Source organism: Physella acuta, unplaced genomic scaffold (genome assembly GCF_028476545.2).
Source record: "Physella acuta isolate Inbredline_101_S28 unplaced genomic scaffold, ASM2847654v3 ptg000592l, whole genome shotgun sequence".
NCBI classification, from domain to species: domain Eukaryota; kingdom Metazoa; phylum Mollusca; class Gastropoda; family Physidae; genus Physella; species Physella acuta.
In genome coordinates, this window is record NW_026732111.1 from 134,160 (window position 1) to 146,341 (window position 12,182).

Below are 12,182 nucleotides of genomic sequence, written 5' to 3' on the forward strand. Positions count from 1 at the left end.
AAGGGCTGTTTTCTCTGTCGGTGTATTTCAATATTTGTCTTTACAAATCAATAAAATAGAATAAGTTGAACATAGACCAGCTAGTTTGGATTCGTATCAAATATGATTGGTAGGGCCTTACACTTTCAATATTTCGTCTAATTGTGTTTTGATGTTCTGCACTAATCAAGCAGTCTACAAGCAACAACAAACTAAGGCGCAGTTCACTTTAAGTCATTTTATTAAATGCAATATGTTACATTTTCTTGGTAAATAATTTCTTCGGCAAATTATGAAACACTATTTTGTATTATTCTGTTCAAAACTGCAAAACATGTATGACTAAACTATATAAATTGTCCATGAATTTTTAACATACTGAATTATTGCAAAATCATTATTTAAAAAACAAATAAAACAGAATTACTTAAATTTAGCCGCAAAGGGTGTTTTTTAGATAGAGAACATCCACATGTAAGGGATCTTTTACATATAACACATTTGATCGCGGACGTTGGTTTTTCGTTTATTTCATTGTGTTTGACAGTAAAAGATCTATTATATCCCGCGTGTGTAAGTATATTAATTTCCCATGTTACTGTCTGTGAGTGAATTCTACACAGCTTTACAATTAGAGCAGTTAGTTGACCAAACCGTCAAACATTGTCTGCTACACATTTCAGTATCACGGGCTTCTAATAAAGTTGTAGCAAGCTATATTTATAAAAATGTGTATTTCCCTTTAGTGTTCAATGCAATTTTCTGGTCTGTGGCTTCACTAAAACAAAACTAAAACCTACGTGATTTTCCCAACCCTACTTTCGCCACACTCACTCACACACACACACATACACACAGTTCATCTTTTTTTTCAAGACATTTTCTATACGAAAACTAAACCACGAACGCTGACATTTTACTTATCAAATATCTCTCATGACGGTTACGTAGATCTTTCACGTTAACCTTTACTTGTATTTGATACAGATCTCAATAAAAACAATAAAAACAAATACCCCAGCTTAAATTGAAAATAAACTGTTCAGCCAAATGTGTACAATCTTTGAAATAGCTCTGACCTTCCCTCTTTAGTGTACTCCACACATGGGTCTAGTTAAGCTTTGCTGCAAATATAAATCACCTTTGTCTGGTTTATGACGTCACACTTTGACGTCATTATCCCCGTGTTCAGGTAAGAGAGCTCATTATTGCTCACTCTACAGTCCTGAGTTTAATCCCTATACCAGATGAGGCCCGATAACCAGAGAAAGCAACCTTCTAGAAGAGAAAATTCTTAAATGAAACAACTCCTGTTCGAGTTTAAAAAAACATCTCACGCATAGAAGATTAAAATTAACAATTTTTAAATGGTTTAGTTATGGATTGTCCCAATAAATTAGCTATATCTGTGGTAAGTGTATTTTGGAACTTAACAGCCATTTCTTGACACCACCATAAACATCTTCTGTCAGGTTATACAATTTTAGAACTCAACCCCTAATTGTCGTAATTATAATTGTATATCATTTGACTAGCAAATAGATATAAACAACACAGAGTACACCAATACATCTATTACTAAGATCTAAATGACACCTATGGTCCCTCCTACTGTCAGTTTACAGTGTAACGGACACCTATCTACCAGCCAGATAGATGGTGAACGCCCCCGGATTCTTTCTTGGGGTTATATGCAAATGAACTAAAGCCTAACTGAATGAAAACTAACTCAACAACTCACTAGGGCTCGATTTTGAGGTCTAGGGAAAACTAGTGAAACTATTGAAGTTAACAACTCATTCAATCTGCATACAACCTTTAATAAGTGAACACAGTTGTGGCAGAACACAAGGTTAAACAAGATAAAATATTTAGTTTAGAAAATAACAAAACCCAACTTACAAAGCGTAAGAAAAAATACTATCACAGATTCTAACACTTTATAAAAATAGCCACAGGTCACATAACACTGCTATAGCATCAAGAATCACTTGGCCACAAGTAATATAATACTAGAATACTTGAACAACTTAAGAATGCATAGCACACTCAGGACTTAAGCTCTCTCACGTTCAAATGGTCAGAATGGACTGCCGGTCAAAATGGACGGCTTGGTTCTAATGGACTGCCTGGTCAGAACGGACTGCCTCGTGCCGCCTGTGGGCGATCTAGTTATAGACTTAGGCAACATGGGAGGTTACCCTCAACTCATGTGGCCATTGGTTGGGGTGGTCATCTGGTCTGAATCAATCAATCAGATCTTGATGGAAAATTTCTGAGTCTTAGACTCTCTTAGTAAGACAGCGGGAAAAACCCGGTTGTTGCACCATCGACCATATATGGTATTATAACAATGTCAAAATAAAACATTACTAGACCTAAGTAGGTCACAACAGGTTAACTATTTTCTATGGTCAAAGTATATTTCAAAGCAAGCCTTGATATACAAGAATCTTGATTATTTATAGGATATTTTAACACATTTCTCAACCATTCATGGAAAAATAATATTATTGAAGACAGCACTACCATAAAACAACATCCTTACAATAGATTTTAAGTCTGACATTTTGCTGGACTTTATTTTGTACCCAACACAAATTCCAATCCGAAAAAGTTTAATAACCTTTTGACGACTGTAGATCTATATAACAGGAGATGTTCTGTTCACCACAAAGAAAAAAAAATGTTAAGTTACCTAAATACATATGTTCACAAACTAGAGAAGCAACAGTTTTGTCCCTTGTAAGGTGACGTCACATATAAGGTAATATCGGGATTTCCCTATTTGAACTTTAACTTTAACGGATGAACTTGGCAGCTATGGAAGGGCCTCAGAACTCTTAAGACAAGACCGGTTTTACTGCAAGCTAAACATATTCCAAAAGTTATAAAGTAAGTGTAAACATACAATTTACATACAATCAAATTCATCCTTACACAGTAACGACAACAATAAACACGAAACGTATGCTGAATAAGCTGCACATTTTATTTAAACTATTTGTCTTTAATTAGTCTTTTATTAAATATAAAGTAATATTTGTTTAAGTTAATTTAAAATATACATTAAATTTTACTTAGTTTGAGATAGACATAAATATGACATTCTAAGTGCTACGGATAAACAGGTGTGATTTTTTAATCATTTAAATTTGTTAAAGTTGGAGGCAATCTACTATCTCTAGTACGTGTCGTCTCTTGTCGCCATCTTTATTACTTTAGCAAAGGCGTTTTTATAACATCGGGTTTTCCCGTTAGATCTTTTTTAAATTTTATTAAATAGGCCTACTTGCCTACATTTATTTAGTAAAGAGTGAAATTTCATGTAGTAAGTTAAAAATGATTATCAAAGAAAAACTTGCGATAGAATAAGACGTTTAAACGTCTTGACAGATATTTAATCAGTGTTCCTTCCAGACCTTTTTCTTCGGGGGAGCACTTGAAATTTTTGGGGGGCGGTAGACTTTCTTCGGGGGGGGGGGGCACCGTTAAAAGTATATATTTTCTATATAAATTATATAAATTTCATTTAGTTCGTGGGGGGGGGGGGGGGGGAGCGGTAGAATTTTTTCGGGGGACTTGAGTGAGAAAGCCTTTGACAAAATATTGCAGTTTTCTGAATAATACTGCTATCAAATCTAATCTACGGAGACTTAAGCTATAAACGTTTTCTTAACGTTTCTATTTTTTAAATTGTTTTTAAATTTTTCTGGTTAATCAATTTAATTAGTCTATACCGCGACCAAATATTTTAATTTTTTTTTTTTAGATGCGACCCAGGATTCAAATTGAACTTGTTGCGCGGCATAAGAAATATTTGGAAGAACAGATACAAGTTCTGGAACCTGTCTTGGATGTTATGAAACAGGTAATGAATCATTAATGTTGTTATTGATTAATGAATACATAGAAGAATATTAAACGCTTAACACGTTTCATTTAAAAAAATCATATAATTTTTTACAAGGCTGTACAAAAAAGTAAGACTTGGATAGAAGAGGATAAAAATGAACATCCCTCCTTCACCTACATAGATATACATCAAGAGCTAGACACAGCTACTTTGAGTTTGTTGAATGCGGCATCATCAATCATAAGTACATGTTTCTATAATTATAATAATGTGAGAGTTGTAAATCTCTATTAAATCCATCTACTACTAGCCTAATGAAAGCAAACAACGAACGTAAAAAAATATACCTAACATAAAAAAAAATTAAGATTTGAAACATGAAAGAAATTGACACAAATATTAAACAATACATATCCCATTATCACATTATGTAATGACATATTATTTTTATTCATTTACATTACCTAGATGAAAATAAAGACTACGTAGATTACGAGGAATATACGCCATCATTACCCCAGTCTACACCACAGACTACAGCAGCAGATAAACGTGACATTAGTGAATCAAATCATCAAGTCACTAAACAATCAACAGCGGGTATAAACCATTTTGAAACAAAACAATTAATTGTAAAACATAAAATGTAAAAGTGTATGCCTTATTTCTTCTACTAGACATAATTAATACTTCGAATAATTATTTTTGCGTTTTTATTGCATTAGAAATAATGAGTCGACTTGAGCAGATAGAGACAGCCATATCTTCTCTGCAAGACGTCAGTCGACTTGAGCAGATAGAGACAGCCATATCTTCTCTACAAGACGTCAGTCGACTTGAGCAGATAGAGACAGCCATATCTTCTCTACAAGACGTCAGTCGACTTGAGCAGATAGAGACAGCCATATCTTCTCTACAAGACGTCAGTCGACTTGAGCAGATAGAGACAGCCATATCTTCTCTACAAGACGTCAGTCGACTTGAGCAGATAGAGACAGCCATATCTTCTCTACAAGACGTCAGTCGACTTGAGCAGATAGAGACAGCCATATCTTCTCTACAAGACGTCAGTCGACTTGAGCAGATAGAGACAGCCATATCTTCTCTACAAGACGTCAGTCGACTTCAGCAGATAGAGACAGCCATATCTTCTCTACAAGACGTCAGTCGACTTGAGCAGATAGAGACAGCCATAACTTCTCTACAAGACGTCAGTCGACTTGAGCAGATAGAGACAACCATATCTTCTCTACAAGACGTCAGTCGACTTGAGCAGATAGAGACAGCCATATCTTCTCTACAAGATGTCAATGACAAGTCTGCAGATGACATATCAGAAATAAAACAATGGAGAGACAACTTTGTAGCAGAACAGAGTGACATGGGGGTAAACATTGAACAACTGACTAAAAAACATAAACAGAATTTTAAAAATCTCAGAAAACAAATGAGTGAACAAGAAAATAAAGTAAAGGAGCTGAAAACAGAAATTGAAAGTTTAAAAGAAAAAGAAACCAAGTCAAATAAATCACTAGAGATACTGTCTCTTGATTTGAAAGAATATGGAAACGACTTACTCAAGATAAATAAAATGCTGGAAGATCATACAGATAAAACTGACTGTATAGCACAAGAAATTAAAAGACATTCTGATCAGATTGTTTCTTTACACGATGAAAATAATAAAATCTTTGTCGATACAAGAACCAAACTTGAGAAAGTGCAATCAAAGGTAGATAAACAATTAAATTTGCTAATTAATTAGGTACACAGTTATACACCTATTTGCCAGTTTACTTACTCTACATTTTATAACCAAGTTGTAACATCTAATTAAAAGCCAGTTGATTAGTTTTTCCACAAGAAATACTTTTTATTTTGAAAGTAATTTTAAGGCAGACTTTTTTAAGTCTGCAATTTTAATCTGCAATAGAAATAGTCAAATGTGTAATAATCTTTTTAGCACAGTGTGATGTACAAACTCCTGCAACAAAGATTGATGCCTATCGACAAACTCTTTCAAATATTTAACCAGAACTTGGAAACTAGGGAAGAAAGAATAAATAAGGTATGCCTGTGATAAGTTTATAAAAATAAATAATTGAAAAATTAATGAAGAACTGCATTAATCACTAACACTCTTTTATTAGTCCAGTCAATATCAATCTGTTTTCATTAATACATTTTATTTTTGACATAGTTTTTTGTATTATAAATTAAAATTATTCTTATACGTTGCCATTTCCAATTATTGTCAGCGAATCTATTGTATGTTCTTCGTAACTATGTGAGTGTTACATTTATATACTTTAAATTGTATTTTAATTTAGCTTCACAATATTGAAAATACTATTTCAAAGCTGTCTAAAGAATTTCATACGATGGGTAAGTGTGCTTTAAAAAAAATTAATAAAGAATTATCTTTAAACAATAATGATTTAACGTTAAGCATACTTTATTTCTGGTGATAATGTCACAGAACTATAACTTCGACGTAGAGTAATCGATGCTAACCTATCTGTATTCAGTTTATTATTTTTGCTACCTCTATTCAATATCTCTCCATCCTCTCTTGCCGCCTCCCTCCCGCCATGCAAATGTCAGTCATTCTCTTATATGGCAGACCATAACGTTATGTTCGTTAGACAAACAGACCATAACGTGATGTTCGTTAGCTAGACAGACAATCACGTGATGTTCGTTAGCCAGACAGACCATAACGTGATAAAGAATGTAACATTTCACTCACCCATAGTGCCAGTCTCTAGACCCGTGGGTTTCCGTCAGGTGTTTGTTTCCTCACCTGGTACATTACACCACCTGGTATGTCGGGGTAGAACCAATTACATTAAGACATTTACAGAGCTGCAGTTTAAAATTAAAAACGAATTAAATAATTTCAAATTAACGACACATCATCCCTTTATATTTTTAATATCAAGTCATATACGAACCAGAGATTAAATCTAAAATAAAATATCAACATGAAAACATTTATAATTTTTTACATTGATTAACATCTTAATTTCATATATATATATATATATATATATATATATATATATATATATATATATATATATATATATATATATATATATATATATATATTGTTTATGTATAGGGTTATTTTCATACACTAATTGTAAGTCAATGCACATGTTATGGATTAACAAGTCCAAGCAATAGTCCTAAAGTGAACATGTACATCATAAATATGTTTTCTAATCAACAGAGTCACGTGTATGTAAACGATATGCATGTCATGTACAGCTTGCTCATCAGATACCTGTCAATAAGGGATCAATAATTTCAAAATTTTGTTTAGTAAGTGAATTTAATGGTCAACACTTCAACCAAACTACAGGGACATTCGTATCACCACATGATGGTTTATACCTTGTTTGTGTCACTCTACATGAATGTGAAGATAAACGGATTAGAGTTGCTGTGATGGCTGGTGTCAGGTGGTGTAAGTCTATAGAAGTGAAATGTGCCGACACTAGCGCTACTGGGTCAGTGGTTGTTGACATGAAGAAAGGTCAAGAACTTTACCTTAAAGTGTATCACGCAGATCAAGACGCAAAGTTATCCAGATTTAGTAGTTTTACTATCGTTAGTTTATAGAAGTACAACACAAAACATGGTGGATTGGAAATTCTCAAAACAATAAAATATGTAACCACCATGTCTAACACACGCTAACAACTTAAAATATGTGTAGACTACATGTCTACGAAAATGTGAATGGTTTATCTGTTGTTGTTTTTTTTTAATTACTACTATGTGTATAGACTACTTGTCTACAAAAATGTGAATGGTTTATGTGTCTGCATAAACTATAATCGTTTATGTATTATTTGTTTAGCCATCATAACACATTTCCAAATAATTCATTGTGATCACCAATTTATATGTTCTACTTGACTACAAGAAACATATATGATAACACTATTTTTAAATATCTTTTGTTTTTATGTATAAGAAATTTTTGTGGACCTTTTTTTTTTTTGCTAAAATAAAAATTAGTATTTTATATGTAAAATACGACATTGAAATCCGCATTTTCAAGAAAAACGAAATATGTCAGATATATTAATAAAAATAATACATGTTATTCGTTTGTAAATATTTTGAAAAATAGGCCTACTGCCAGTAACTGTTAGTTTGATTCAAAGTACAAAATAAAAAAATAGTTTTTCTCGATACAAAAACCTTTCTTGTTTTTTTTTAATCAGTATGAGAATTAACACTTACCCAACACACACATAAACACAGACACATACATATATATACACACACAAATAGTCCATACAAACTCTATATAATATGAATTGAAAAATCACAATTTATACTCATAAATAAAAAAATATATGTATATATATATATATATATATATATATATATATATATATATATATATATATATCTATATCTATATCTATATATATATATATATATATATATATATATATATATATATATATATATATATATATATATATATATATATATATATATATATACATGTATATAATTGTTATGATAAACCAAACACTTCTACTCGAGCTTGATTTTATTTTTGTTCGTTTCTTTTTAATAAAAAACATATCACTGTAGGCCTACACGGTTTCACACATCTAACATCACTCATTACGGTTAAGAAGATGATTCACCCTTAACGTGTACATCTGTTCGCCACAGAGCTCAATAAAGACAAATAACTCAGCTGAAGTGAAATCAAGTCTACAGCCAAATGAAGTAGCATTGACCTGTCTACTTTAATCTAGACCAGAGGTCTCCTAGCTTTTCAGACCGAGGGCCGCATTGGCTATCAAAGATCATTTCGGGGGCCAGAGTATCTTCAAGGCATATCTTCGGTGTTATGGAGCCCCCCCCCCCCCGAAAAACGTCCACCGCCCCCCGCCTCCCCCCCCCCCCCCCCCCCAATAAAATATAATTTATATAGAAATATATACACATTTCAAGTGCCCCCCCCCCGACAGAGAAAAAATCTGAAAGAATGAAAGAAACACTGTCAGGGGCCGACATCACACTCGAGGTCCAAGTTTGATCTTAAATTATTCTTCACGTATTCTATATCTATTGTTGAGCCCATGTGACCTTATTAAATTCGCCATCTTCACCACAGGATTCAGTACACTGCTAAGTCCATATATTTAGCACTCAAAGCTTGCTGATGAATAATATTAATAGAGCGCAGGAGCATTGGTTGTAGAAAATTTTTCTCATTTGCTTGTCCAACCAAGCCTTTCTTTATGCCACTAATGTACTTTTCCCCACCAACAGTCAGGTAACTGAGGTTAGTCCAGTCCAAGTTATAATCAGCAAATGTTTTCTTTTACTCATTGAATATATCCTCTCCGGTAACAGTGCCATACATATTATGTAAGGAAGCCAGCTCTTGTGTTATGTTCATGTCTTCATCCACACCCCTAATGAACACTAGTAGTTAAGAGGTGGAACAGTTGTCCAGCGGCTCATCCATTGCAATTAAAAAATAGTGAAACGTGCTTGCATTTTTCGCTTTTTGAATCACGATGTTTTCACTAATATCTGCAACACGGTGGGCAAAGGTATTTGTACACAAAGCTACATTTCAAATTGTTTTGAATTTTCTGGGCAAAGTTCCTCAGCCACTTCTAACAAACATTTTTTTCCGTGGACAAAAAGATCTCCGCCGGGCCGGAAAAGAGGACCTTACGGGCCGCATCTGGAGACCCCTGATCTAGACTACCCATGTGTCTAGTTGAGTCTAGCTGCAAATATGAATCATGTTTGTCTGTTTATTCATATTTTAATTATAATATTAATGCTATACCAAATACAAAGATATTTAGGTTAACGACGCCATGTCTATAGTGTCAATGACGTCACACCGCCACGTCTTTATCCCCGTGTTCATGTAAAAGAGCTGAGTATTGCATCACTAAAGTCGCGAGTTCAGTCCCTATGCCAGATTAGGCTCGTTAGCTGTGGACATCTAGCAGAGAACACTCAAATAAAACAACTGCTGCCTTATACGTTATTTTTGGAAGGACACAGGCTATGAAAGAATACTCAGAAATAAAAGAAAGCTGCATGCAATTTTTGCGTGCAATAGGGCGCATAGCATATGACGGGAGAGAAGTGGGTGTAACCCTCCTAACAGTTGAACAATATAAATGTAGATTTTCTGGTTGTTGATAAATGCGGTGTGTGACGTGGATTGTCTAAAAGAAAATGTGTAGGCACGAAGTGAGTGTGAGAGTAGCCTCCCCTTGAAAGGGGTGTGCTAACGGGACAAAGTGTGTGAATGAGGCGGTATGTGAAACAATGTGGTGTGGTGTCAACATCGTGTACCTACTCGTCAGTTTATCTTCTTATCATGTTTTCTTGTGATTGATGATATTTATACGCCCATGATACAGATTCTCGTTGTGGAATGTATTTATAATTGTTACACCTGGCCCAAAGAGCCAAAAATACATAGGTAGCCGAGTGTAACACGGTGTAACGATAAAATTATTATAACCTCATGATTCAAACAACAGAATTAAATTACTTTACTGATTAAAATCAATTAACATCTATTACTATTATCTTTCAAACGTTGATACTTAAAAATTAATCAAAAATTCTTTAGACGTATAGAAAAACCGCAATATTTGCAAGGATTAAAAAAGAAATGACTGAAAGTTATCATTCTGTAGATAAATGATTATGTAATATGCTTACTTTTATACTTTTATCGGCGACAGGGGGGAAACTAAATGTAGGGGCAGGAAGGGCTAGTTGGGGGGGGGGGGGGGGTGGGCCCTGCCGACAGAGCAAAGAGGGGTAAAAAACTGCAGTTTTAAATTAAAAATGGATAATGTTAAAAAAATAATAATTTAGTTTAAAAGTAACTATAGCACACATCGGGAGTAGCTGCGATTTAGTCCTGCACCAATATAATACAAGGATTGATGACAATGTAATTTGACATCACATTTTAATCATCATTTACCTTTAGGAAAAAAACATTATTTAGATAAATAAAATATCTTAGCTATTAGGCAACTATTTTTTTTCTTTTGTTAACAGAAAAACTAAATAATTTTACAATGCATTTATCAGAGTAGAAATCACAAATGATATTAGTTATTGTTTGATAAACAATTAAAATCTTGGAACAATTTTTTAATAAAATCTAGATGCATGTTTGTTTTCTAGTTGTTGCTTATTAAGATGCTAACCGATCTCTACACTACACCCTTTCCTTCCCCCATCTCCACGCCTTACAAATCTCTGTCATTCTCTTACACAGACAGACCATAACGTGATGTTCGTTAGCCAGACTGACCATAACGTGATGTTCGTTAGCCAGACAGACCATAACGTGATGTTCGTTAGCCAGACTGACCATAACGTGATGTTCGTTAGCCAGACAGACCATAACGTGATGTTCGTTAGCCAGACAGACCATAACGTGATGTTCGTTAGCCAGACAGACCATAACGTGATGTTAGTTAGCCAGACAGAACATAATGTGATGTTAGTTAGCCAGACAGACCATAACGTGATGTTCGTTAGCCAGACAGACCAGAAATTGATAAAGAATGTAACATTTCACTCAACCATAGTGTCAGTCTCTAGACCCGTGGGTTTCCGTCAGGTGTTTGTTTCCTCACCTGGTACATTACACCACCTGGTATGTCAGGGGTCGACTTACAGCGGTCTACCTTAGTATAGTAATACATCTACAAAGCTGCAGTTTAAAATAATGTATATCTGTCATTTCATCCCTTTATGTTTCTACTATTTCAATTGCGTCGCAATAAATCTAGGAATCAAATCTAAAAGAAAATTATAAGTATTAAATTAAAAAAAAAACCATTACATTTTTAATATCTTAGTATCTAATTAATTTAAATTAACGTTAAATGAACAATAGTAAATGTTAATGGTGCTGATCTTGTCATCGATTTTTATCAGACTCTGATATGTACAACAGAATAACTATAGTTCAAGGGATTTTTGGCTTCCATAAATTAGCCTTCTATAATTAAACTGTAATTTGAACACTTACATAGTGTAATGCAAGTATATAGTATTACTGTATTTCTTTTACTTTTACTGACGTATTACGTGACCTGCTACACGTGTATAAAAAAATAGTTTCAAATCGTTTTAGATGATAAACTTAGAACACTAAAACCTAGGGCTGTACTAAACAATATTTTTATTAAAAAGAAACGAACAAAAATAAAATCAAGCTCGAGTAGAAGTGTTTGGTTTATCATAACAATTATATACCTGTATATATATATATATATATATATATATATACACATATATTTTTTTA

The 12,182-nt window shown here is 33.5% G+C and overlaps 1 protein-coding gene across 1 annotated transcript; it reads left to right on the forward strand.

The window, feature by feature from the left end:
- Window positions 1–3,744: 3,744 nt before the first annotated feature.
- LOC131947405 (kinectin-like) lies at window positions 3,745–7,145 on the forward strand. The gene is made up of 6 exons (XM_059308619.1): window positions 3,745–3,850; window positions 3,950–4,079; window positions 4,304–4,435; window positions 4,561–5,567; window positions 5,799–5,903; window positions 7,071–7,145. The coding sequence occupies exons 1-6, from the start codon at window positions 3,752–3,754 to the stop codon at window positions 7,143–7,145; spliced, it is 1,548 nt and encodes a 515-aa protein (XP_059164602.1). The 5' UTR covers window positions 3,745–3,751.
- Window positions 7,146–12,182: the final 5,037 nt, after the last annotated feature.

Excerpts from the sequence above, each read along its gene's own strand:
- LOC131947405 (XM_059308619.1), top strand. The coding sequence starts at position 3,752 with ATGCGACCCAGGATTCAAATTGAACTTGTTGCGCGGCATAAGAAATAT. Across the intron at positions 4,436-4,560 it reads CACTAAACAATCAACAGCGG|AAATAATGAGTCGACTTGAG; the intron begins GTATAAACCATT and ends TTATTGCATTAG. Across the intron at positions 5,568-5,798 it reads TTGAGAAAGTGCAATCAAAG|CACAGTGTGATGTACAAACT; the intron begins GTAGATAAACAA and ends TAATCTTTTTAG.